This window comes from Lampris incognitus, chromosome 3 (genome assembly GCF_029633865.1).
Source record: "Lampris incognitus isolate fLamInc1 chromosome 3, fLamInc1.hap2, whole genome shotgun sequence".
In the NCBI taxonomy this organism is placed as follows: Eukaryota; Metazoa; Chordata; class Actinopteri; order Lampriformes; family Lampridae; genus Lampris; species Lampris incognitus.
In genome coordinates, this window is record NC_079213.1 from 1,600,092 (window position 1) to 1,622,899 (window position 22,808).

A 22,808-nucleotide genomic window follows, 5' to 3' on the forward strand; every position below is an offset into this window, starting at 1 on the left:
GATGGAAGGAATATGGAGAAGAGCTTTTGTGCCTCCCGCAAAATGAAGTCAGCCCAATCAGCAGAAGTAAAAGTAGAACGTGAACCTTCGCCTCTTATGAACGAAATTGTGAATGCTATAAAACATCTTAAAGCAGGCAAATCACCAGGTTTAGACAACATACCTGCTGAACTACATTCTGGAAACTTAGGAAAACAGGCCATTCACCTGCTATGCACCAAAATTTGGCAAAAACAAGAGTGGCCACAAGAATGGAAAAAGCAGGAATTTGTCATGCTCTACAAATCAGGTGACCCAAAGGAATGCTCAAATTACCGGACTGTAGCTCTTATTAGCCACACAAGCAAAGTTTTACTTTGCATCATTTTAAACAGACTGAAGAGCAAAATAGAGACTAAAATTGCAGAAGAACAAGCTGGTTTCGGAGCCGGAAGAGGAACAGCTGACATGCTATGTGCATTACAAGTCCTCATTGAGAAGATTAATGAATACAATGAAAAAGAGGGGTATATAGTTTTCATAGACTACAGTAAGGCTTTTGATAATGTAAGTCATGCAGAACTCTTTGACACAGTGGAGAATATGGGCTTTCCACTTCACCTCATATCAGTCATAGCATCGCTATACAAAGACCAAGAAACTGTTATCCGTTGGAACAATAACCACACAAGCCCCTTCAAAATTCAAAAAGGCGTTCATCAAGGATGCATCCTCTCTCCTCATCTCTTCAGTATCTACACTGAGCAGATCATGAGAGAAGCAGAAGTCGAGAATTCAGGAATCCAAGTCGGAGGCAGAAAAACATCAAACCGGAGATACACAGACGACACGACTCTGTGGAAACAACCATCAAGAAACAGCAAGCCTCCTCGACAACGTAAACAACAAAGGCAAGCTAAAGAATATGAAATTAAATGCAAAAACGACCAAAGTAATGCACATTGGGAAAGGCACATACCAACCCATCAAAATAGAAGGCGAAGATCTTGAAAGAGTTGAACACTTCAAATATCTGGGCTCCTTAAAATCTCATGATTGCTACTGTTCCAAAGATATCCAGACACGTATTGTTACTGCAAAAACACAAATGATCGAACTGAAAATATCTGGAAAGACAAACACCTATCCAACAAACTAAAAATACAAATTCTAAAGGCAATAATATGGCCTACAGTGACATATGGGGCAGAAGGCTGGACATTGAGACAAAAAGATAACGCTAGAATACAATCTGCTGAAACGTGGTTCTACCGAAGACTCTTAAACATCAACTGGTGAGAGAAAAGAACCAATCAAAGCATCCTACAACAACTTGGCATCAAATGAGAACTCTATGGTGCCATTGTTAAAAGAAAGATGAGCTTCTTTGGGCATTCTAGCCAAAACAAAAAATGCTCTCTCACAAGAGACATCATACAAGGGAAGATGGAGGATAAATGAGGACGTGGCTACCCCAGGATGAAGTATATGGACAATTTAAAGGAATGGACAGGACACTCTATGGCTGAAATTTTCAGTGCCATAAGAGACAGGGACAGATGGGGCAACATCATCAGGCAGGCAGCGCGAGCAGCTAACGCCCCCAAGAATGACACTGGATGAGTGAGTGAGTGAGTGAGTGAGTGAGTGAGTGAGTGAGTGAGTGAGTGAGTGAGTGAGTGAGTGAGTGAGTGAGTGAGTGAGTGAGTGAGTGAGTGAGTGATGTACAAGTCACAGCAATCCTCCTGGCACTTAACAGCTGCACTATATGGCTCTGTTTGTGCCAGGGGACCCGATCCTTGGGGTCCCCCATGGTGCCTGTTAAGACAAAAACCACTCTGGGATTCTGGCAGAATTTCCTCTGATTGGGGAGGAGTCTGTTGGCCAAGACCAGAGCTTTCTCTGTGGTGGAAAGCAAGGAAATGCCACTGTAGTTTCCGCACCCAGCTTTTTCCCCTTTCTTAAAAATGGAGACAATGAGTGTGTCCCTAAGTTGCACAGGTATTTCCTCTTTTTGCCATATTTAAAGTAGCAGGGCATGGCTATGTCTGAGGAATGTAGGTACAGCTGCCCTCAGAACTTCTGCTTCCAAAGCCAGCAACCTCACTTATTTTCATCTTCCTGATGGCATCCTGGACTTCTCTCAGACTAGGTGGTGCTGCCATGTCTTTCCCTTTGGGTTGTTAAGGGAGTTGCTGGAGGGCATCCATCTCAGGGTGAGAGTCTCGGTTTAAAAGGTCCTGGTAGTGCTCTTTCCACCTCTCTTTGATTGACTCATCTGTTAGCAGTGTCTGCCCATCTTTGGAGCAAGGGGGGTTTAGACGGCAGTGGCTGGGACCGTATATTGCTTAGGTAGCATTGAAGAAGCGTCTGGTATCCCCAGCGTATGCAGTGATGGCAGTGTTTATTTACAAGTGCCAGTTGTATTGTCTTCAGGCGTTCATTCATGCCCAGAGGAATCTCAGCAAGATGGCAAATGAGGCTGTTTTTGATGGTAAAGCCCATACCGTGGATCCTTGGCTCATCAGCTGCTTTTCTTTTCCAGAAAAAGGGTAAATACCCTTCTCCTCTGTCACCTGCCCTCGGTGGGCCATTCAGGTTTCAGAGAGTGCTGCAATATCAATCTGGAATCTCCTCAGCTCTTGGGCGATGATGGCAGGACGCCATTCAGATTGATTGCAGGATTGATTGTCCATGAGGGTTCATATGTTCCAGGTTCCAAAATTTACAAGTTTCTGTTTCTGACCACATAGTGCTTATCCCTCTGGATGCAGTGGTCCAGACAGGAGGTATGAGGCAGACTATATTTAGGGCAACTTTTCTAGCCCCCCCCCCCCCAAATAGGGCTGCTGAGTCATGGGTGCAGCAGCCGAGAAGCCCCTCTGTCTCGGTTTCAAGACTTAGCAATTGATGATACACCCACCGCCTGTGTGCCAGGTTGTGGCTAGGGGCTGCCAGGTCCTGCCCTTGTCACCTCTTCCTGATCGCCACAGGGCTTTGACCCTGGATGTTTATGGGTTGATCCTTGCGGGAGGACGCCTGCACATGACAGCTTTTTACATTGAGAGGCTGATGCATCTGCAGCCACCACATGGTCCTTGGCAGCGGGTGGCCAGAGTCCAATGGCGTGGAGACCCAAGACGATTGGAGACCAGCCTCTGTTGTAGCCATCATCCGCCTTCACTGGCATTGTTACCTGAAGACATCTCCCGCCAGTTCTGCCGTTGAGGTCTTTGTTGGATCGCGCTTCATCTGGAACTTCCTGCTTGATATATCCACCTTTGATGACCCTACTAGGAGCCAAGTTCAGGATGGCTTAGCTCTTGGGATTATTAGTACACGCAAGCTTCTCCGCCATGACAAGTTGGCAATCCAGGACAAGATCTAGGAGGAGATTGTGTACAATAGGACTGGGGATACTGCTATATTGATAATGTGATGATACATTGAGGATGATTGTTGGTGCTTTCATAAGACATTCACACAGCAGAACATGTTGATAAATTATCATTAGTACTGTAGATCGATGACCAAGCAGGGAGAGACATTTATTGTTCATTCCACTAAGATTGTGGAATAAGTTCAGAAAGTGGTCTCCTTACTGTGATGCAGCCTTTAAGATCAGAGAATGATGACATTTAAGTTGTAGCTACTCTATTCTCTCTAATCTACTCTCTCTTTAAGTTGTATCTACACAGATCAATGATGTGTGTAGATGTCGGTGTCAGACTAGGTGTGTGGTAATGTGGCGATACAACTTAAATTATCTATGTCATATATAGCCCAGCTCTACAGTCTGTTCATCAACACCTCCCTCCTGGCAGGATGCTTTCCATCTGCCTTCAAGACTGCTAGAGTCACCCCCCCCTTCTCAAGAAACCGTCACTTAACCCCTCTGACGTCAAAAACTACAGACCGGTTTCCCTTCTGCCCTTTCTATCCAAAACTCTCGAACGTGCTGTCTTTAACCAACTTTCTTTGTACCTCCACCAGAACAACCTCCTGGACCCCAACCAGTCTGGGTTCAGGGTGGGTCACTTGACAGAAACGGCCCTCCTTGCAGTGACAGAATTGCTGCACACTGCAAGAGCAAACTCTCTCTCCTCTGTCCTGATAATCCTGGACCTGTCAGCTGCGTTCGACACAGTGAACCACCAGATCCTCCTCGCTACGCTCGAGGGGCTAGGTGTCACAGGCTCTGCACTCTCAATGATTGCATCCTACCTGATGGCTAGCTCCTACCAGGTGACATGGAGGGGATCTGTGTCAGAGCCTCGCAGACTGACTACAGGCGTTCCACAAGGTTCGGTTCTGGGTCCTCTCTTTTTCTCCTTGTTCACGACATCCCTGGGTTCTGTTATTCGCTCGCATGACTTCTCTCACCATTGTTATGCCGATGACACCCAGCTGATCGTGTCCTTTCCTCCCTCTGACACACAAGTAGAGACACGCATTACTGTGTGCTTGACTAACATCTCAGAGTGGATGGTGACACACCACCTGAAGCTCAATTTGGACGAAACAGAGCTGATGTTCCTCCCGAGGAAAGGTTGCCCACACCGAGTCCTGGCCATCACCATTGACAACACCGTGGTGACGCCAACTCGGGACTGCGAGGAGTCTGGGTGTGATCCCGGACGACCAACTGTCATTTCCTGCAAACGTTGCATCGGTTGCTCGCTCCTGCAGATTTCTCCTCTATAACATCAGGAGGATTTGCCCATTCCTCACCGACGAGATGGCACAGGTGCTCATCCAGGCTCTGGTCATCTTCCAGCTAGACTACGGCAACTCCCTCCTTGCTGGTGCCCCGGCATCGGCCATCAGACCTCTGGAGCTTGTTCAGAAAGCTGCAGCTTGTCTGGTGTTCAACCGCCCTAAGTTCTCCCACACAACTCCCCTTCTCATGTCCCTACACTGGCTCCCAGTAGCTGCTCACATCCAGTTTAAGACTCTGGTACTAGCCTACAGGGCAGTGAAAGGAACAGCTACTTCCTAGCTCCAGGCCATGGTCGAGCCCTACAACCCTGCCCAACCACTTCGCTCTTCTGCCTCGGGACTCCTGGTTGCCCCGTCGCTCAGAGGCCCCTGCTGACGATCGACCCAGTCACGGGTCTTTTCTGTCCTGGCCCCACAGTGGTGGAATGAACTCCCCACTGATGTCAGGACAGCGGAGTCGCTGCCCATCTTTTGGCGCAGGTTGAAAACTCACCTCCTCAAGAACTACTACCCTGTTACTTGTTCTTAGCAATTATTGTATTCACTCATTTTAAAAACAAATCTCTTTCTTGCGCTTTTACTTTAGCACTGGTTTTGCTCTTAGATGCTTGTTTAGATGCACTTATGGCCTCTGATGACTAGTAGTTCTCTTGACTTCCTACATTAAATGATGCACTTATTGTAAGTCGCTTTGGATAAAAGCGTCGGCTAAATGACTGTAATGTAATATAATGTAGAGGCCAGGAGCCTGTTGGAGGACTAGGATGAACAGATCATGTAGAGACCAGGAGCCTGTTAGAGGACTAGGAGGAACAGATCATTGTTTTGAATGGATTAGGAACATTTAATGTCCTGAACTGTGAAACTTTCAAAGTGGGGACCTTGCTAAAGAAAGAGAGATTGTAGAGCTGCTAAAGGGCTTTGGGTTAAAGGGGTTGTTGTGACTCATGGTGGATTAACACACACACACACACACACATATTTAAATGCTTCTGTTTTGTAATGGACTGGCTTTATTCTCTCAGTATCTTCTATCAATAATGTTGTTGTACATGCTGGCAGTTTGAGTGACATGTTGTGTACGCTACGCTGTTCACTGTTGTTGAACAATGTTTTTGTTCTGATCAGAATGAAGGATTGTTCAAATGCAAACTGTCTGTCTCTCCATCAGAATCGGTCATTCCCAGTTCTGGAACGTTCCATGTTAAACTTCCTAAGAAACCAGGAGTGGAGCTGGGGATCACAATCAGTTGTGAGTCCACACACACACACACACACACACACACACACACACACACACACACACACAAACACACATACACACACACACACATTCAGACCTCTGGGCCATTTAAAGACTGCGCTCTCCAATTCATGGATGTGTTTTGACTCTCTCTCTCTCTCTCTCTCTCTCTCTCTCTCTCTCTAGCTCCCTCCAACAGGAAGCCAGGTGATGCTCTCATCATCTCAGACATCAAAAAAGGCAGTGTGGCACACAGGTATGCACACATACACATGCGCGCACATACACACACGCGCATGCGTGCGCCCCAACACACACAGATATATCATCCATATAAAGCTCAGCTAACCTGCTAGCATCCATGTAGGACTGATGAATTAGGGTAAATGACAAACATGGCCACAGATAACAGCTCATTACAGGTATTGGTTAATAATGGGTGTATGGTCTTCCTTTTACATCCAAGTCAACATGTATGTATCACTGTCTTCTTGCTGCAGCACTATACTGGGTTTACGCATATACTTATTCAACAACTTCTCAGCTGGACCAGATCACTACGGTCCACTGTCATTTGAATATCAGAGATGGTTATGGCAAATAACAGATGGGTGAGAGTGAGAGGCTCCATTAAAATAATTTCTTGGAACGTAGTGGGCTTGAACAGACCTGTGAAATGTGTTAGAGTATTCTCTCACCTGAAACACTTAAATACAGACATCACATTTTTAAAGAAACACACTTGGGCACAAAAGACCATCAATGTCTTAGCAGGCCCTGGATAGGTCACATTTTTCATTCCAAATTCAACTTTAAAACGAGAGGTGCAGCCATGCTGATTAATAAAAATGTCCATTTTATTCCCCCTAATACCATCTGTGACTCTAACGGGCGCTATATTATGGTAATTCACTCCCTCTACCAAATCCCAGTTGTTCTTGTCTGCGTGTATGCCCCAAATTGAGATGATGTAGAATTTATGAAGAAACTTCTGGCATCACTTCCTGATGTACACACTCAAGCTAATATTTGGAGGAGACATGAATTGTGTGCGGTTTTTGTTTTGTTTGTTTTTGTTTTTTAAGGAGTTGTTCCTTATCCAATGAGAGGGTCTAAGCACGGGATGTTGTGTTGCTGTTAAGCCCACTGAGGGAAATTTGTAATTTGTGATATTGGGCCATACAAATAAAATTGACTTGACCTGACTAGATAGATCTAGCTCTAGAACGGTTACACCTTCCAAGGTGTCACAAGCTCTGGCTACCTTTATGGATCAGTGTGGTTGTGTTGACCGATGGAGATTTTCTCATCCAACTGATAGGCACTATTCTTTTTATTTCCATGCCCATAACTCTCACTGCTATATAGATTACACTTCTTCCCTCTGTGGCCTCAGTTGAATACTCCTCTATAGTTCATTCTGACCACTCCCCTGTGATACTTGACTTATATTTTGAAGCCCAACATAGAGAGAGTTGTTCCTGGAGACCGGATTCCACACTTCTGTCTGATGTCAAGTTTTGTAATCTTATCAATCAGTCTATTGGACTCTTTCTGGAGACTAACAAAACTGAAGATACCAGTCCATCTTTATTATGGGAAACCCTTAAGGCATTCCTTTGGGGTGAGATAATCACATTCACTGCTCATACTAACAAGACATAAAAGAGACGACAGTGTGAGCTTATAGAAGCAATAGCTGATCTAGACCGCCTCTTTCCCCTCTCACGCAGGACATGCCAAGGTTGCCTGATTTCCCCTATCCTTTTCACCATTGTTATTGAACCTCCCACCAATTGCTCATATAGCTAATACGTTGTTTTCAGGTATTAAAAGAGGTGGAGTTGAGCACAAAGCATCCTTGTACGCAGGTGACCTCCTCTTTTATGTTTGCGATCCAGTAAGTTCCACTCCATACATTTTAGCCAATCTCGAATCCTTTGGAACTTTCTCTGGGTACAAATTAAATACACAGAAAAGTGAATGTTTTCCTATTAATCAGTTGGCCCAGGGAATACCCCAATCTAGTATCCCCTTCAAATTGTCTTGCACTAGGTTGAATGACTTAGGAATTAATATTACTAGTTCTGTCAAATCCCTACGTGAGGAAAATGTTATAGCTTTAACAACTAAAGTGAAAATTGATCTGCAGAGATGGAACAGCCTACCCCTCTTTCTAGCAGGCAGAGTACAATCCATTAAAATGAATGGGCTCCCCAGATATTTATACTTATCTCAATGTTTACCCATTTTCTACCTAAACATTTTTGTCAATTGGATTTGATCTTTTCAAATTAATATGGGGGGGGGGGCAAAAACCCAAGAATTTCTAAATCTCTGCTCCAAAGGGGGAGGTCACAGGGGAGACTTGGTCTACTGAATATTCAATCATATTACTGAGCAGCTAACATACATAAAATTGTGCTCTGGATCTTGGATACAGATAATGATTGGCTCCAACTAGAAGCTCTCTTGTCACTCCTCATCCTTAAAAGCCCTAGTGTGTAGCAGCCCTTCACTTAAACTAGACGGCACTCCTTTAACCCCATAGTTATTACCACCTTGCAAATCCGGCAACAAATTAGGCAAACGTTTGTCTGGACTTCTCTGCCCCTAGCTACACCTGTTTCAATCAGTTCTTTCTACCAGCCAAGATTGATTCAAGAAGTCCACGGTGGTGTAGCGGTCTAAGCATCGGCTTTGTGTCGATGCAGTTGCCCACTGGGGACCGGGGTTCGCCCCGTCGGTCTCGTCAGATCCGACTATGGCCGGACTCGATGAGGCAGCAATATTGGCAACGCTGTCTTGGGGAGGGGGTTGGAGTCGGCTTGTGTTCGTCACATGAATGCGTCTCTGGGTGTGTCGGAAAAAGCAGTGGTTTCGGCCTGGATTCACCTTGTCACGAAAGTGGCGAGGCCTCTCCTTTGAGACTGCCGGCCGGAGAGATGCAGTTGGCGAACGCATGCAGTACGAGGGTGGGTGTTTGAATTAAAATAGGGATCGTTTGGCCACTAAATTGGGAGAAAAAGGGAAAAATCAGAAATACATTTTTTTCAAAAAATTGATTGAAGATTTGCTGCCTGATGCAGATAAAGCCTGCCTGGGTGACCTTTATGTTGATTGCTTGTTTGTTAGCTTTGCACAATTATGTTCCACATTCAACATTTAGCACACAGCATTTCTGTAGGCTCCACCAGCCTCGGGCATTGACCATTTTCTTGCAATGGCTGACTTGTCAAAAGGCCACATTTCTTTCATGTAGGGTTCTTTATCAGCAGTGACTCCTCCTGCTCTGCATAAGATCAAGACAGATTTGGAGACTGAATTGGGTATCACTTTTTTCAGATGGATGGTGGGACTTTGCATTAGATGCAGTAAACTCCTCCTCCTCCTGTGTGAGTCTTAGCCTCGTTCAGTTAAAGTGGTTCATAGGATCCAGCTTAGTAAAGCTAGATGATGGAAGGTCTGTCCAAACCGCTCTGATATTTGTGACAGATGCGCTCAGGCACCAGCAGACTTGACTCATATCTGGTCATGCCCAAGCTTGGTGGAATATTGGAGGTCTTTTTTTGACCTTATATCAGAGATATTGGAGCTGACTCTGGACCCGTCGCCTCAGACTGCTGTCTTTGGTGTCCCTGAGGAGGGTGTTAGAATGACTGCCAAACAAACTAACGTCATCTCCTTTGCCTCATTAATTGCCCATCGTCGAATTCTCCTGTTAAGGAAAAATCGCTCACCCCCCTTAAACACATCCTGGCTGGGGCATCCAGGTGGTGTAGTGGGCTATTCCATTACCACCAACACGGGGATCGCTGCTTCGAATCCCCGTGTTGCCTCCAGCTTGGTCAGGCGTCCCTACAGACACAGTTGGCCGTGTCTGTGGGTGGGAAGCCGGATGTGGGTATGTGTCCTGGTCGCCGCACTAGCGCCTCCTCTGGTCAGTCGGGGCGCCTGTTCAGGGGGGAGGGGGACCTGGGGGGAATAGCGTGATCCTCCCATGCGCTATGTCCCCCTGGTGAAACTCCTCACTGTCAGGTGAAAAGAAGCGGCTGGTGACTCCACATGTATGGGAGGAGGCATGTGGTAGTCTGCAGCCCTCCCCGGATCAGCAGAGGGGGTGGAGCAGCGACCGGGACGGCTCGGAAGGGTGGGGTAATTGGACAGATACAGTTGAGAGGAAAGGGGGGGGGGGACTCGTCTTAGCTGCGAGAGTTAATGTCATTTCTAAAATGGGAAAAGATGAAATGTGCTGTGCATGGCTCAGCTGGAAAATGTTACAAACACTGTGTTGCACTGTGAAACAACACAGTGTGTCCCACCACACCAGAGTGTTGGAGGGAAGACTGGGTGTAGCTAACTGGTTGTTGTGGGAGGTGTATATATGCATATGCATATAGTTGTGTGTATGCAGGCACATGCATGAGTGCAGGTGTAACAGTGTAGGGCTGCACACATGTTGGACTGGGACCTTGCAGGGTGCAGGCGGTGCCTGAGGTTGACATGGTGGTTTTGTGTAATACCAGTTGCCATTGCTTTTTTTGTTTTGTTTTTTTTCAAGCTGTACAGTTATTTTGTCATCGGTGTTTATTTAAGTTGGTTCACTTTTATTGTTACTTGGCTGTTTTATTCATCACTCACTAGCTTGCCTTTATAAGTGGGGGGGTTGCTGGAGGCTAAGGGGGGGAGGGGGATATTGTTTTGAATGAAAAATATGAATGTGTATCATCATATGTGCAGATTTTTGAATAAAATGTGGTTATAGAAATAACGGGTGTGTGTTTGTTATAAAAGTAACGGGGGTGTGTGTTGTGGTTATAAAGTAACGGGGGGTGTTGTGGTCATAAAAGTAACAGGGTGTGGGTTGTGGTTACAAAAGTAACAGGGTGTGTGTTGTGGTTATAAAAGTAACTGGTTGTGTGTGTGTGTGTGTGTGTGTGTGTGTGTGTGTGTGTGTGTGTGTGTGTGTAGGACTGGTACTCTGGAACTGGGAGACAAGCTGCTGGCCATCGATAACGTGCGGGTGGAGAACTGCACGATGGAAGAAGCCGTCCAAATCCTCCAGCAGTGTGAAGAACTAGTCAAACTCAAGATCCGTAAAGATGAAGACAACTCTGGTACCTGTCTGTCTGTCTGTCTGTCTTCCTACCTGTCTGTCTGTCTGTCTTCCTACCTGTCTGTTTGTCTGTCTGTCTGTCTGTCTTCCTGCCTTTCTGTTTGTCTTCCTACCTGTCTGTTTGTCTTCCTACCTGTCTGTCTGTCTTCCTATCTGTCTGTCTGTCTGTCTGTCTGTCTGTCTTCCTACCTGTCTGTTTGTCTGTCTGTCTGTCTTCCTACCTGTCTGTCTGTCTGTCTTCCTATCTGTATGTCTGTCTGTCTGTTTGTCTTCCTACCTGTCTGTTTGTCTTCCTACCTGTCTGTCTGTCTGTCTGTCTGTCTGTCTGTCTGTCTGTCTGTCTTCCTACCCGTCTGTTTGTCTGTCTGTCTGTCTGTCTTCCTGCCTTTCTGTTTGTCTTCCTACCTGTCTGTTTGTCTTCCTACCTGTCTGTCTGTCTTCCTATCTGTCTGTCTGTCTGTCTGTCTTCCTACCTGTCTGTCTGTCTGTCTTCCTATCTGTCTGTCTGTCTGTCTGTCTGTCTGTCTGTCTGTCTGTCTGTCTGTCTTCCTACCTGTCTGTTTGTCTTCCTACCTGTCTGTTTGTCTTCCTACCTGTCTGTCTGTCTTCCTACCTGTCTGTTTGTCTGTCTGTCTGTCTTCCTACCTGTCTGTCTTCCTACCTGTCTGTCGGTCTGTCTGTTTGTCTTCCTACCTGTCTGTTTGTCTTCCTACCTGTCTGTCTGTCTGTTTGTCTTCCTACCTGTCTGTCTTCCTACCTGTCTGTCTGTCTGTCTGTTTGTCTTCCTACCTGTCTGTTTGTCTTCCTATCTGTCTGTCTGTCTGTCTGTCTGTCTGTCTGTCTGTTTGTCTTCCTACCTGTCTGTTTGTCTTCCTATCTGTCTGTCTGTCTGTCTGTCTGTCTGTCTGTTTGTCTTCCTACCTGTCTGTTTGTCTTCCTATCTGTCTGTCTGTCTGTCTTTTTGTCTTCCTACCTTTCTGTTTGTCTTCCTACCCGTCTGTTTGTCTTCCTACCTGTCTGTTTGTCTTCCTATCTGTCTGTCTGTCTGTCTGTTTGTCTTCCTACCTGTCTGTCAGTCTGTCTGTCCTCTTACCTGTCTGTCTGTCTTCCTACCTGTGTGTGTGTGTGTGTGTGTGTGTGTCTTCCTACCTGTCTGTGTGTGTGTGTGTGTGTCAGTGTGTGTGTCTGTGTGTGCGTGTGTGTGTGTGTTTGTGTGTGTGTCTCTCTCTCTCTGTCTGTGTGTATGTGTGTGCTTGTGTGTGTGTGTCTGTGTGTGTTTCTGTCTGTCTGCACGTGTGTGTGTGTGTGTGTGTGTGTGTGTGTGTGTGTGTGTGTGTGTGTGTGTGTGTGTGTGTGTGTGTGTGTGTGTGTGTGTGTGTGAGTGAGTGACTGAGTGAGTGAGTGAGTGAGTCAGCATGTGTCCATGTATGGATGTTCATGTGTGATGTGTGTGTATTTATACAGTGTGATGTGCGTGACAGTGGGTGTCAGTGTGTCAGTGTGTTTGTGTATATAACTTGTGTATAAAAATGAACAGGATATGGGGCAGTGCGTAGCGTGTATTTGTATAGTGTTTGTGTATTTGTGTGTGTGTGTGTGTGTGTGTAGATGAACAGGATGTGTGTGGCAGTGTCATCTACACAGTAGAGCTTCAGCGGTATGGAGGTCCCCTGGGAATCACCATCTCCGGTACAGAGGAGCCCTTCGACCCCATCACCATCTCCTCTCTAACAAAGGGGGGTCTGGCAGAGAGGTACACACTCATTAACTAATACAAACCAATTAACCACCTCATCTCTAACGAAGGGGGTCTGGCGGAGGGGTACACTACTACTACTACTACTACTACTACTACTACTACTACTACTACTACTACTACTACTACTTTAAGCTGCTCCCGTTAGGGGGCGCCACAGCGGATCATCCGTTACCATCTCCTCCTGTCCTCTGCATCTTCCTCTGTCACACCAGCCACCTTCATGTCCTCCCTCACCACATCCATAAACCTCCTCTTTGGCCTTCCTCTTCTCCTCTTCCCTGGCAGCTCCATATTCAGCATCCTTCTCCCAGTATACCCAGCATCTCTCCTCCACACATGTCCACACCATCTCCATCTTGTCTCTCTTGCTTTGTCTCCAAACCGTCCAACCTGAGCGGTCCCTCTAATATACTCCTTCCTAATCCTGTCCTTCTTCATCACTCCCAATGAAAATCTTATCATCTTCATCTCTGCCACCTCCAGCTCCTCCTCCTGTCTTTTCATCAGTGCCACTGTCTCCAAACCATACAACATAGCTGGTCTCACAACCATCTTGTAAACCTTCCCTTTAACTCTTGCTGGTACCCTTCTGTCACACATCACTCCTGACACTCTTCTCCACCCACTCCACCCTGCCTGCACTCTCTTCTTCACCTCTCTACTGCACTCCCCGTTACTTTGGACAGTTGACCCCAAGTATTTAAATTCATATTCCTTCATCACCTCCACTCCTTGCATCCTGACCATTCCACTGTCCTCCCTCTCATTCACACATAGGTATTCCATCTTGCTCCTACTGACTTTCATTCCTCTTCTCTCCAGTGCATACCTCCACCTCTCCAGGTTCTCCTCCACCTGCACCCTACTCTCACTACAGATCACAGTGTCATCCATGAACATCATAGTCCATGGAGACTCCTGCCTGATCTTGTCTGTCAACCTGTCCATCACCACTGCAAACAAGAAAGGGCTCAGAGCCGATCCTTGATGTAATCCCACCTCCACCTTGAACCCATCTGTCATTCCAACCACACACCTCACCACTGTCACACCTCCCTCATACATATCCTGCACCACTCCTACATACTTCTCTGCAACTCCTGACTTCCTCATACAATACCACACCTCCTCTCTCGGCACCCTGTCATATGCTTTCTCTAAATCTACAAAGACACAATGTAACTCCTTCTGGCCTTCTCTATACTTCTCCATCAACATTCTCAAAGCAAACATCACATCTGTGCTGCTCTTTCATGGCATGAAACCATACTGCTGCTGCTGATCATCACCTCTCCTCCTCTTAACCTAGCTTCTATTACTCTTTCCCATATCTTCATGCTGTGGCTGATCATCACCTCTCCTCTTAACCTAGCTTCTATTACTCTTTCCCATATCTTCATGCTGTGGCTGATCAACTTTATACCTCTGTAGTTGCTACAGTTCTGCACATCACCCTTGTTCTTGAAGATCGGTACCAGTATGCTGCTTCTCCACTCCTCAGGCATCCTCTCACTTTCCAAGATTGTGTTAAACAATCTAGTTAAAAACTCCACTGCCATCTCTCCTAAACACCTCCATACCTCCACAGGTATGTCATCAGGACCAACTGCCTTTCCACTCTTCATCCTCTTCATAGCTGCCCTCACTTCCTCCTTGCTAATCCACCACACTTCCTGATTCACTATCCCCACACCATCCAACCTTCTCTCTCTCTCATTTTCTTCATTCATCAGCCCCTCAAAGTACTCCTTCCACCTTCTCAGCACACTCTCCTCACTTGTCAGCACATTTCCATCTCTATCCTTCATCACCCTAACTTGCTGCACATCCTTCCCAGCTCGGTCCCTCTGTCTAGCCAATCGGTACAAGTCCTCTTCTCCTTCCTTAGTGTCTAACCTCTCATACAACTCTCCATACACCTTTTCCTTTGCCTTCGCCACCTCTCTCTTCACTTTACGCTGCATCTCCTTGTACTCGTGTCTACTTTTTTCATCTCTCTGACTATCCCACTTCTTCTTTGCCAACATCTTCCTCTGTATATTCTGCTGTACTTCCTCGTTCCACCACCAAGTCTCCTTGTCTTCCTTCCTTTGTCCTGACGACACACCAAGTACCTTCCTAGCTGTCTCCCTCACTATTTCTGCAGTGGTTGTCCAGCCATCTGGCAACTCTTCACTACCACCCAGTGCCTGTCTTACCTCCTGCCTGAACTCCACACAACAGTCTTCCTTCTTCAACTTCCACCATTTGATCTTTGGCTCTGCCTTCACTCGCTTCCTCTTCTTGGTCTCCAAAGTCATCCTACAGACCACCATCCTATGCTGCCCAGCTACGCTCTCCCCTGTCACCACCTTGCAGTCTCCAATCCCTTTCAGATCGCACCTCCTACATAAGATATAGTCCACCTGTGTGCACTTTCCTCCACTCTTGTACGTCACCCTGTGTTCCTCCCTCTTCTTGAAATATGTATTCACCACAGCCATTTCCATCCTTTTCACAAACTCCACCACCATCTGTCCTTTCACATTTCTCTCCTTGACTCCATACCTACCCATCACCTCCTCATCTCTGTTCTCTTCACCAACATATCCAGAATTCTTCTTTCTCTTCCATCTCACACCCAACTTGGGGGGCATATGTGCTGATAACATTCAGCAATACACCTTCGATTTCCAGCTTCATACTCATCACTCTGTCTGACACTCTCTTCACCTCCAGCACACTCTTGACATACTCTTCCTTCAGAATTACCCCTACCCCATTTCTCCTCCCATTCACACCATGGTAGAAGAGTTTGAACCCACCTCCGATACTCCTGGCCTTACTCCCCTTCCACCTGGTCTCTTGCACACACAGTATTCCTACCTTTCTTCTCTCCATCATATCAGCCAGCTCTCTCCCTTTACCAGTCATCATGCCAACATTCAAAGTCTGACCCTCAGCTCCACACCCCTACCCTTCCTGTTCTCCCGCTGCCTCTGGACATGCCTTCCCCCTCTCCTTCTCCTTCGCCCAACAGTAGCATAGTTTCCACCAGCACCCTGCTGGTTAACAGTACTGGTAGTGGTTGTTGGTAACCCGGGCCTCGACCGATCCAGTATGGAAATCTTATTCATGATCCGCATATTTAAGAGGTACACACTTGTTAATGAATACAACCCAATTAACCATCTCCTCTCTAACGAAGGGGGTCTGGCAGAGAGGTACACACTCATTAATTAATACAAGTCAATCAACACACTGATCATCACACAATATCATTAACACAAAAAGCAGTCCTGTAACTAATCTCATCTTGCTACTGATACAACTTGTGTGTGTGTGTATGTGTGTGTGTATGTGTGTGTGTGTAGGACTGGGGCTATCCATGTAGGAGATCGTATCTTGGCGATCAACAGCAGCAGTCTGAAGGGAAAACCACTGAGTGAAGCCATCAGCCTCTTGCAGCAGGCGGGGGAGACAGTGACCCTCAAGATCAAGAAACAAGGAGAGTGTATGGACAAACACACACTCAGTCATGCCCTCATACACACAAACACACACACATACACACACACATGTACACATACACATGTACACATACACACACATACATACACACACACACAAATGCACACATACACACGTACAGACACACGCACACATTTGCACACATGCTTGTCCATAAATAGAAACAAACAGAATCAAACACATCAAGAAATAAGTAGCTACATGAAGTACATGAACTATATACTTCATGTTATACATTAAGTATATACTTCATATAGTATTTTCAGCATAGTGTATATTTGGAAAATGAGTGCGGAGTAAAACTTGGCGACAAAAGAACAGAATACTTCACTCAAGGGCGAGGGGTGAGACAGGGCTGCAGTTTGAGTCCAACCCTGTTCAATATCTACATCAGTGAGTTAGCAGTGCTACTGGAACAATATGAAGCTCCTGGCCTCACCCTAAACAACACAGAAGTTAAATTCTTACTCTATGCAGATGACCTGGTGCTGCTGTCACCCACAAAACAGGGTCTACAGCAGCATCTGGATCTGCTAGAGAAATACTGTCAGAACTGGACCCTCACAGTAAACTTAAAAAACACAAAAATTATGATCCTCCAGAAATAGCCCAGGTGTCAGGAAAGTAGACACCTATTTACTCTAGGTAACACCGCCCTAGAGCACACATTAAGTTATGATAACCTGGGACTGAGGGTCAGTGGGACTGAGGGTCAGTGTCTCGGGAAGCTTTGGTCTGGCAGTGAATGCACTTAAAGAGAAAGCCCGAAGAGCTTTCTATGCAGTAAAAAGAAAATTCTATAAAACAGACATCCCAATTAAAATCTGGTCCAAACTCTTTGACAGTGTTCTCCTGCCCATTGCAGCATATGGAAATGAAGTATGGGGTCCACTCAGTCAGCAAGACTACACTAGATGGGACAAACATCCAATAGAAGCCCTGCATGCAGAATTCTGTCGAAAATTACTAAAAGTACAAAGGAAAACACCAACAAATGCATGCAGGGCAGAATGAGGCCGTTTCCCATTGATAATAAATATCCAAAACAGATCACTTACATTCTGGATGCACCTTAAACTAGGTCCCCACCACACATTGCAGTTTAAAGCATTCCAAATCCAAGAGCTAAGAAAGAGTCCCCTCAGTCAGCTGGTTGTGAAACTAACTGACCCCTTAACCACTAACACAGATGAGTTTCAGACTAGCACTGCTAACCAACCACACATTAGATGAACCACACCATCACACAATGCAACAACTCATGTGTGGAACACTGGGTCACAGAAACCAAATGACAACACAAATCAGAATGTTATGGGGCCCTAAAAAGAAAAGACAAACTGGCTGACTGTCTGTCCACTGTCAGAGACAGTCAGCAGAGACACAACCTTACCAAGTACAGGCTCACTGACCACAGTCTAGCCATTGACAAGGGCAGACACACGACATCTTGGCTACCAAAAGAGCAAAGAATATGTGGTCACTGTACGGCAGGTGAGGTCGAGACACGGATGCACTTCCTGCTAAATTGTGAGAAATTTCAGAACATAAGAGAAAAATACCAGGAGACATTTGAAACTCAGACTCCAAATGTTCTACTGCTGGATGAGAAAGAACAATGGTCACTTATTTTAGGAGAGGGCCAAAGGTCACACCTTGCAGCACAATATGTGTCAGAATGCCATAGCCTAAGGGTCTGTGAGAGACCAAAACGCTGTCAATTACTGTCAGTTGCTGCTCAAATACTGTCCTATATTTCTACCAGTTCTACCTATTCCTTTTTCCTTTTATTTAAATTGTTTAGTTTAATGCTCCATTAACCCATTTCACTGTCGCCTGCTTTGGCAACATGGTCATGATGCAGTCACGATGCAGTCAACATGGTCATGATGTAGTCATGATGTAGTCATGATGTAGTCATGATGCAGTCATGATGCAGTCATGATGCAGTGAACATGGTCATGATACAGTCATGATGCAGTCAACATGGTCATGATGCAGTCATGATGCAGTCATGATGGTCATGATGCAGTCATGATGCAGTCATGATGGTCATGATGCAGTCATGATGCAGTCAACATGGTCATGATGCAGTCATGATGCAGTGAACATGGTCATGATGCAGTCATGATGCAGTCAACATGGTCATGATGCAGTCATGATGCAGTGAACATGGTCATGATGCAGTCATGATGCAGTCAACATGGTCATGATGCAGTCATGATGCAGTCAACATGGTCATGATGCAGTCATGATGCAGTCAACATGGTCATGATGCAGTCATGATGCAGTCAACATGGTCATGATACAGTCATGATGCAGTCAACATGGTCATGATACAGTCATGATGCAGTGAACATGGTCATGATGCAGTCATGATGCAGTCAACATGGTCATGATGTAGTCATGATACAGTCATGATGCAGTCAACATGGTCATGATACAGTCATGATGCAGTCATGATGCAGTCAACATGGTCATGATGCAGTCATGATGCAGTGAACATGGTCATGATGCAGTCATGATGCAGTCAACATGGTCATGATGTAGTCATGATACAGTCATGATGCAGTCAACATGGTCATGATACAGTCATGATGCAGTCATGATGCAGTCAACATGGTCATGATGCAGTCATGATGCAGTGAACATGGTCATGATGCAGTCATGATGCAGTCAACATGGTCATGATGCAGTCATGATGCAGTGAACATGGTCATGATGCAGTCATGATGCAGTCAACATGGTCATGATGCAGTCATGATGCAGTCAACATGGTCATGATGCAGTCATGATGCAGTCAACATGGTCATGATGCAGTCATGATGCAGTCAACATGGTCATGATACAGTCATGATGCAGTCAACATGGTCATGATGCAGTCATGATGCAGTGAACATGGTCATGATGCAGTCATGATGCAGTCAACATGGTCATGATGCAGTCATGATGCAGTGAACATGGTCATGATGCAGTCATGATGCAGTGAACATGGTCATGATGTAGTCATGATGCAGTGAACATGGTCATGATGCAGTCATGATGCAGTTAACATGGTCATGATGCAGTCATGATGCAGTCATGATGCAGTGAACATGGTCATGATACAGTCATGATGCAGTCAACATGGTCATGATACAGTCATGATGCAGTCATGATGCAGTCATGATGCAGTGAACATGGTCATGATACAGTCATGATGCAGTCAACATGGTCATGATGCAGTCATGATGCAGTCATGATGGTCATGATGCAGTCATGATGCAGTCATGATGGTCATGATGCAGTCATGATGCAGTCATGATGCAGTCAACATGTTCATGATGCAGTCATGATGCAGTCAACATGGTCATGATGTAGTCATGATGCAGTCATGATGCAGTCATGATGCAGTCAACATGGTCATGATGCAGTCATGATGCAGTCAACATGGTCATGATGTAGTCATGATGCAGTGAACATGGTCATGATGCAGTCATGATGCAGTCAACATGGTCATGATGTAGTCATGATACAGTCATGATGCAGTCAACATGGTCATGATGCAGTCATGATGCAGTGAACATGGTCATGATGCAGTCATGATGCAGTCAACATGGTCATGATGCAGTCATGATGCAGTGAACATGGTCATGATGCAGTCATGATGCAGTCAACATGGTCATGATGCAGTCATGATGCAGTGAACATGGTCATGATGTAGTCATGATGCAGTCAACATGTTCATGATGTAGTCATGATGCAGTCATGATGCAGTCAACATGGTCATGATGCAGTCATGATGCAGTCAACATAGTCATGATGCAGTCATGATGCAGTCATGCCAATAAAGCTTCATTGAATTGAACTGAATTGTATATACCAGACAGTATACGTTCTGTATACTATCTGTAGTACATTGTGTGTACATGACATACTATATATGTTGTACATTATGTATATGTGACATACTATATATGTAGTACATTGTGTATACATGACATTCTATATATGTAGTACATTGTGTGTACATGACATACTATATATGTTGTGCATTGTGTGTACATGACATTCTATATATGTAGTACATTGTGTATACATGACATACTATATATATAGTACTTTGTGTGTACATGACATACTATATATATAGTACATTGTGTGTACATTACTTATTATATTTCAGTGTGTAAATATGAGCCAGTGTGTAGACATGACAGATATTAAATAGCTTTATGCATATAGTGCTGTTAAACACACACACTTACACAGTGCTTCACACTCAAGCTTAAAAATAGACAAATTATTAACATTCTCTCTCTAATTAATTGAGAGAGTAATTAATTACTCTCTCACCAGACACACACATCTATATTCTGTCTCTCTTTAGTGTCAAGTTTAGTGTCTACTTTTAGACAGACAAACATGTTAATATCCTCTCTCTCTCTCTCTCTCTCTCTCTCTCTCTCTCTCTCTCTCTCTCTCTCTCTCTCTCTCTCTCTCTCTCTCTCTCTCTCTCTCTTCTCTCTCTCTCTGTCTCTGTCTCTCTCTCTGTCTCTGTCTCTCTCCCTGTCTTTCTCTCTCTCTTCTCTCTCTCTCTGTCTCTGTCTCTCTCCCTGTCTTTCTCTCTCTCTTCTCTCTCTCTCTCTCTCTCTCTCTCTCTCTCTCTCTCTCTCTCTCTCTCTCTCTCTCTCTCTCTCTTCTCTCTCTCTCTGTCTCTGTCTCTCTCTCTGTCTCTGTCTCTCTCCCTGTCTTTCTCTCTCTCTTCTCTCTCTCTCTCTCTCTGTCTCTCTCCCTGTCTCTGTCTCTCTCCCTGTCTCTCTCTCTCTCTTCTCTCTCTCTCTGTCTCTGTCTCTCTCTCTGTCTCTCTCCCTGTCTCTGTCTGTCTCTCTCTCTCTTCTGTGTCTCTCTCTCCCTGTCTCTGTCTCTCTCGCTCTCTCTGTCTCTCTCCCTGTCTCTGTCTGTCTCTCTCTGTCTTCTGTGTCTCTCTCTCCCTGTCTCTGTCTCTCTCCCTGTCTCTCTCTCTCTCTTCTCTCTCTCTCTGTCTCTGTCTCTCTCTCTGTCTCTCTCCCTGTCTCTGTCTCTCTCCCTGTCTCTCTCTCTCTCTTCTCTCTCTCTCTGTCTCTGTCTCTCTCTCTGTCTCTCTCCCTGTCTCTGTCTGTCTCTCTCTCTCTTCTGTGTCTCTCTCTCCCTGTCTCTGTCTCTTTCTCTCTCTTCTGTCTCTCTGTCTCTCTCTGTGTCTGTCTGTCTCTCTCTCTAGTGTCCAGCCCTAAGTCCTGTGTGATTGGCTCAGGTTTGGAGCAGGAGAACCAGGAAGTGGAAGAGGAGTCTGTTGCCATGGCAGCTCCCCCCTTAGACCAACGACAGTTTAGCACCCTGCCGTCGGTGGACAGTGCCGTGGAGTCCTGGGACGGATCCAACGTTGACAGCATGTTTAACCCGGCAGGTAGAAGTTCACATTCATCTCTCTGACAAATCATACCCTGTCCTTCTGTCTGCTGGTCGTCAAAACCCCCAAACTCCCCACGGGGTCGCTGTCGCGCCCCGAGGAACTTCCCCTGTTCTGTGAAGGGAAAGGAACACGCTGACTCTGCTGTATTTGGTCCTGGTCCTGGTCCAGGTGGACACAGAGGAACTATCTGAATGTCACGAGGACGTGCTGGTGCCTTTGAATTATTCTCACATCTTCTGGATCGAAACCTGACTGTGTTTAAAAAGCCCCGCCAGCCCGAACACCACAGAGCAGCTCTATTCACCACTCTGTGTGTGTGTGTGTGTGTGTGTGTGTGTGTGTGTGTGTGTGTGTGTGTGTGTGTGTGTGTGTGTGTGTGTGTGTGTGTGTGTGTGTGTTTGTGTGTTTGTGTAGCTCCCTTCCAGTCGTCTCCATACAGTTTTCATGAGTGGCAAAACAACAAGACAGCCAACAGCCAGTCACCTGCCTCCACTCGCCAGAGAACCAATGCCCTGTCAGACCTGGGTCTGAGTGACGACGACTGGGACCGCCCACCTCTCAGCGGGTAGGATGTACAGCATCTCTGCCCCCCAGTCTCTGCTAGCAGCCCCCAGCTTCACCTCTGTGCTACTGCAGCATGGAAACTCTCATTGTTTGTGTGTGTGTGTTTGTATTGGTGTGTGTTTTTGTTTTCGTATGTGTATTGTGTTTGTGTTTATTTTTGATAGTGTGTGTTTATTTGAGATAGTGTGTGTGTGTGTGTGTGTGTGTGTGTGTGTATTACCTTCAGTATTGTTGCCTCAACATGTTACTATCTCGTTACTGTGCATGCTAGCCTGTTAGCCTGTTAGCATGTTAGCGTTCCTCCTTCAGTCTTGTCCCAGCAGGTTGCTAACGGACACTAACAAACAGTAACGGTAGTGTGTCTCTGTCTGCAGAGCCGGTAATCTACCCAGTGGGCTTATCAATGACAGCAGGTACCTGACCTTTGAACTTTAACCCCTCATCGTGTATGTCTGTAACCACAGGAACCCGAGCCCCAAGACCCTAA

The 22,808-nt window shown here is 45.8% G+C and overlaps 1 protein-coding gene across 1 annotated transcript in view; it reads left to right on the forward strand.

The window, feature by feature from the left end:
- Positions 1-22,808, forward strand: part of grip1 (glutamate receptor interacting protein 1) — a 132,366-nt gene that overhangs the window by 93,326 nt on the left and 16,232 nt on the right. Inside the window, exons 13-19 of the mRNA XM_056275893.1 lie at positions 5,870-5,950; positions 6,128-6,197; positions 10,913-11,058; positions 12,666-12,810; positions 16,170-16,309; positions 21,566-21,751; positions 22,172-22,322. Of these exons, the coding sequence (XP_056131868.1) occupies positions 5,870-5,950; positions 6,128-6,197; positions 10,913-11,058; positions 12,666-12,810; positions 16,170-16,309; positions 21,566-21,751; positions 22,172-22,322 (919 nt within the window). The remainder of the gene's footprint in view (positions 1-5,869; positions 5,951-6,127; positions 6,198-10,912; positions 11,059-12,665; positions 12,811-16,169; positions 16,310-21,565; positions 21,752-22,171; positions 22,323-22,808) is intronic.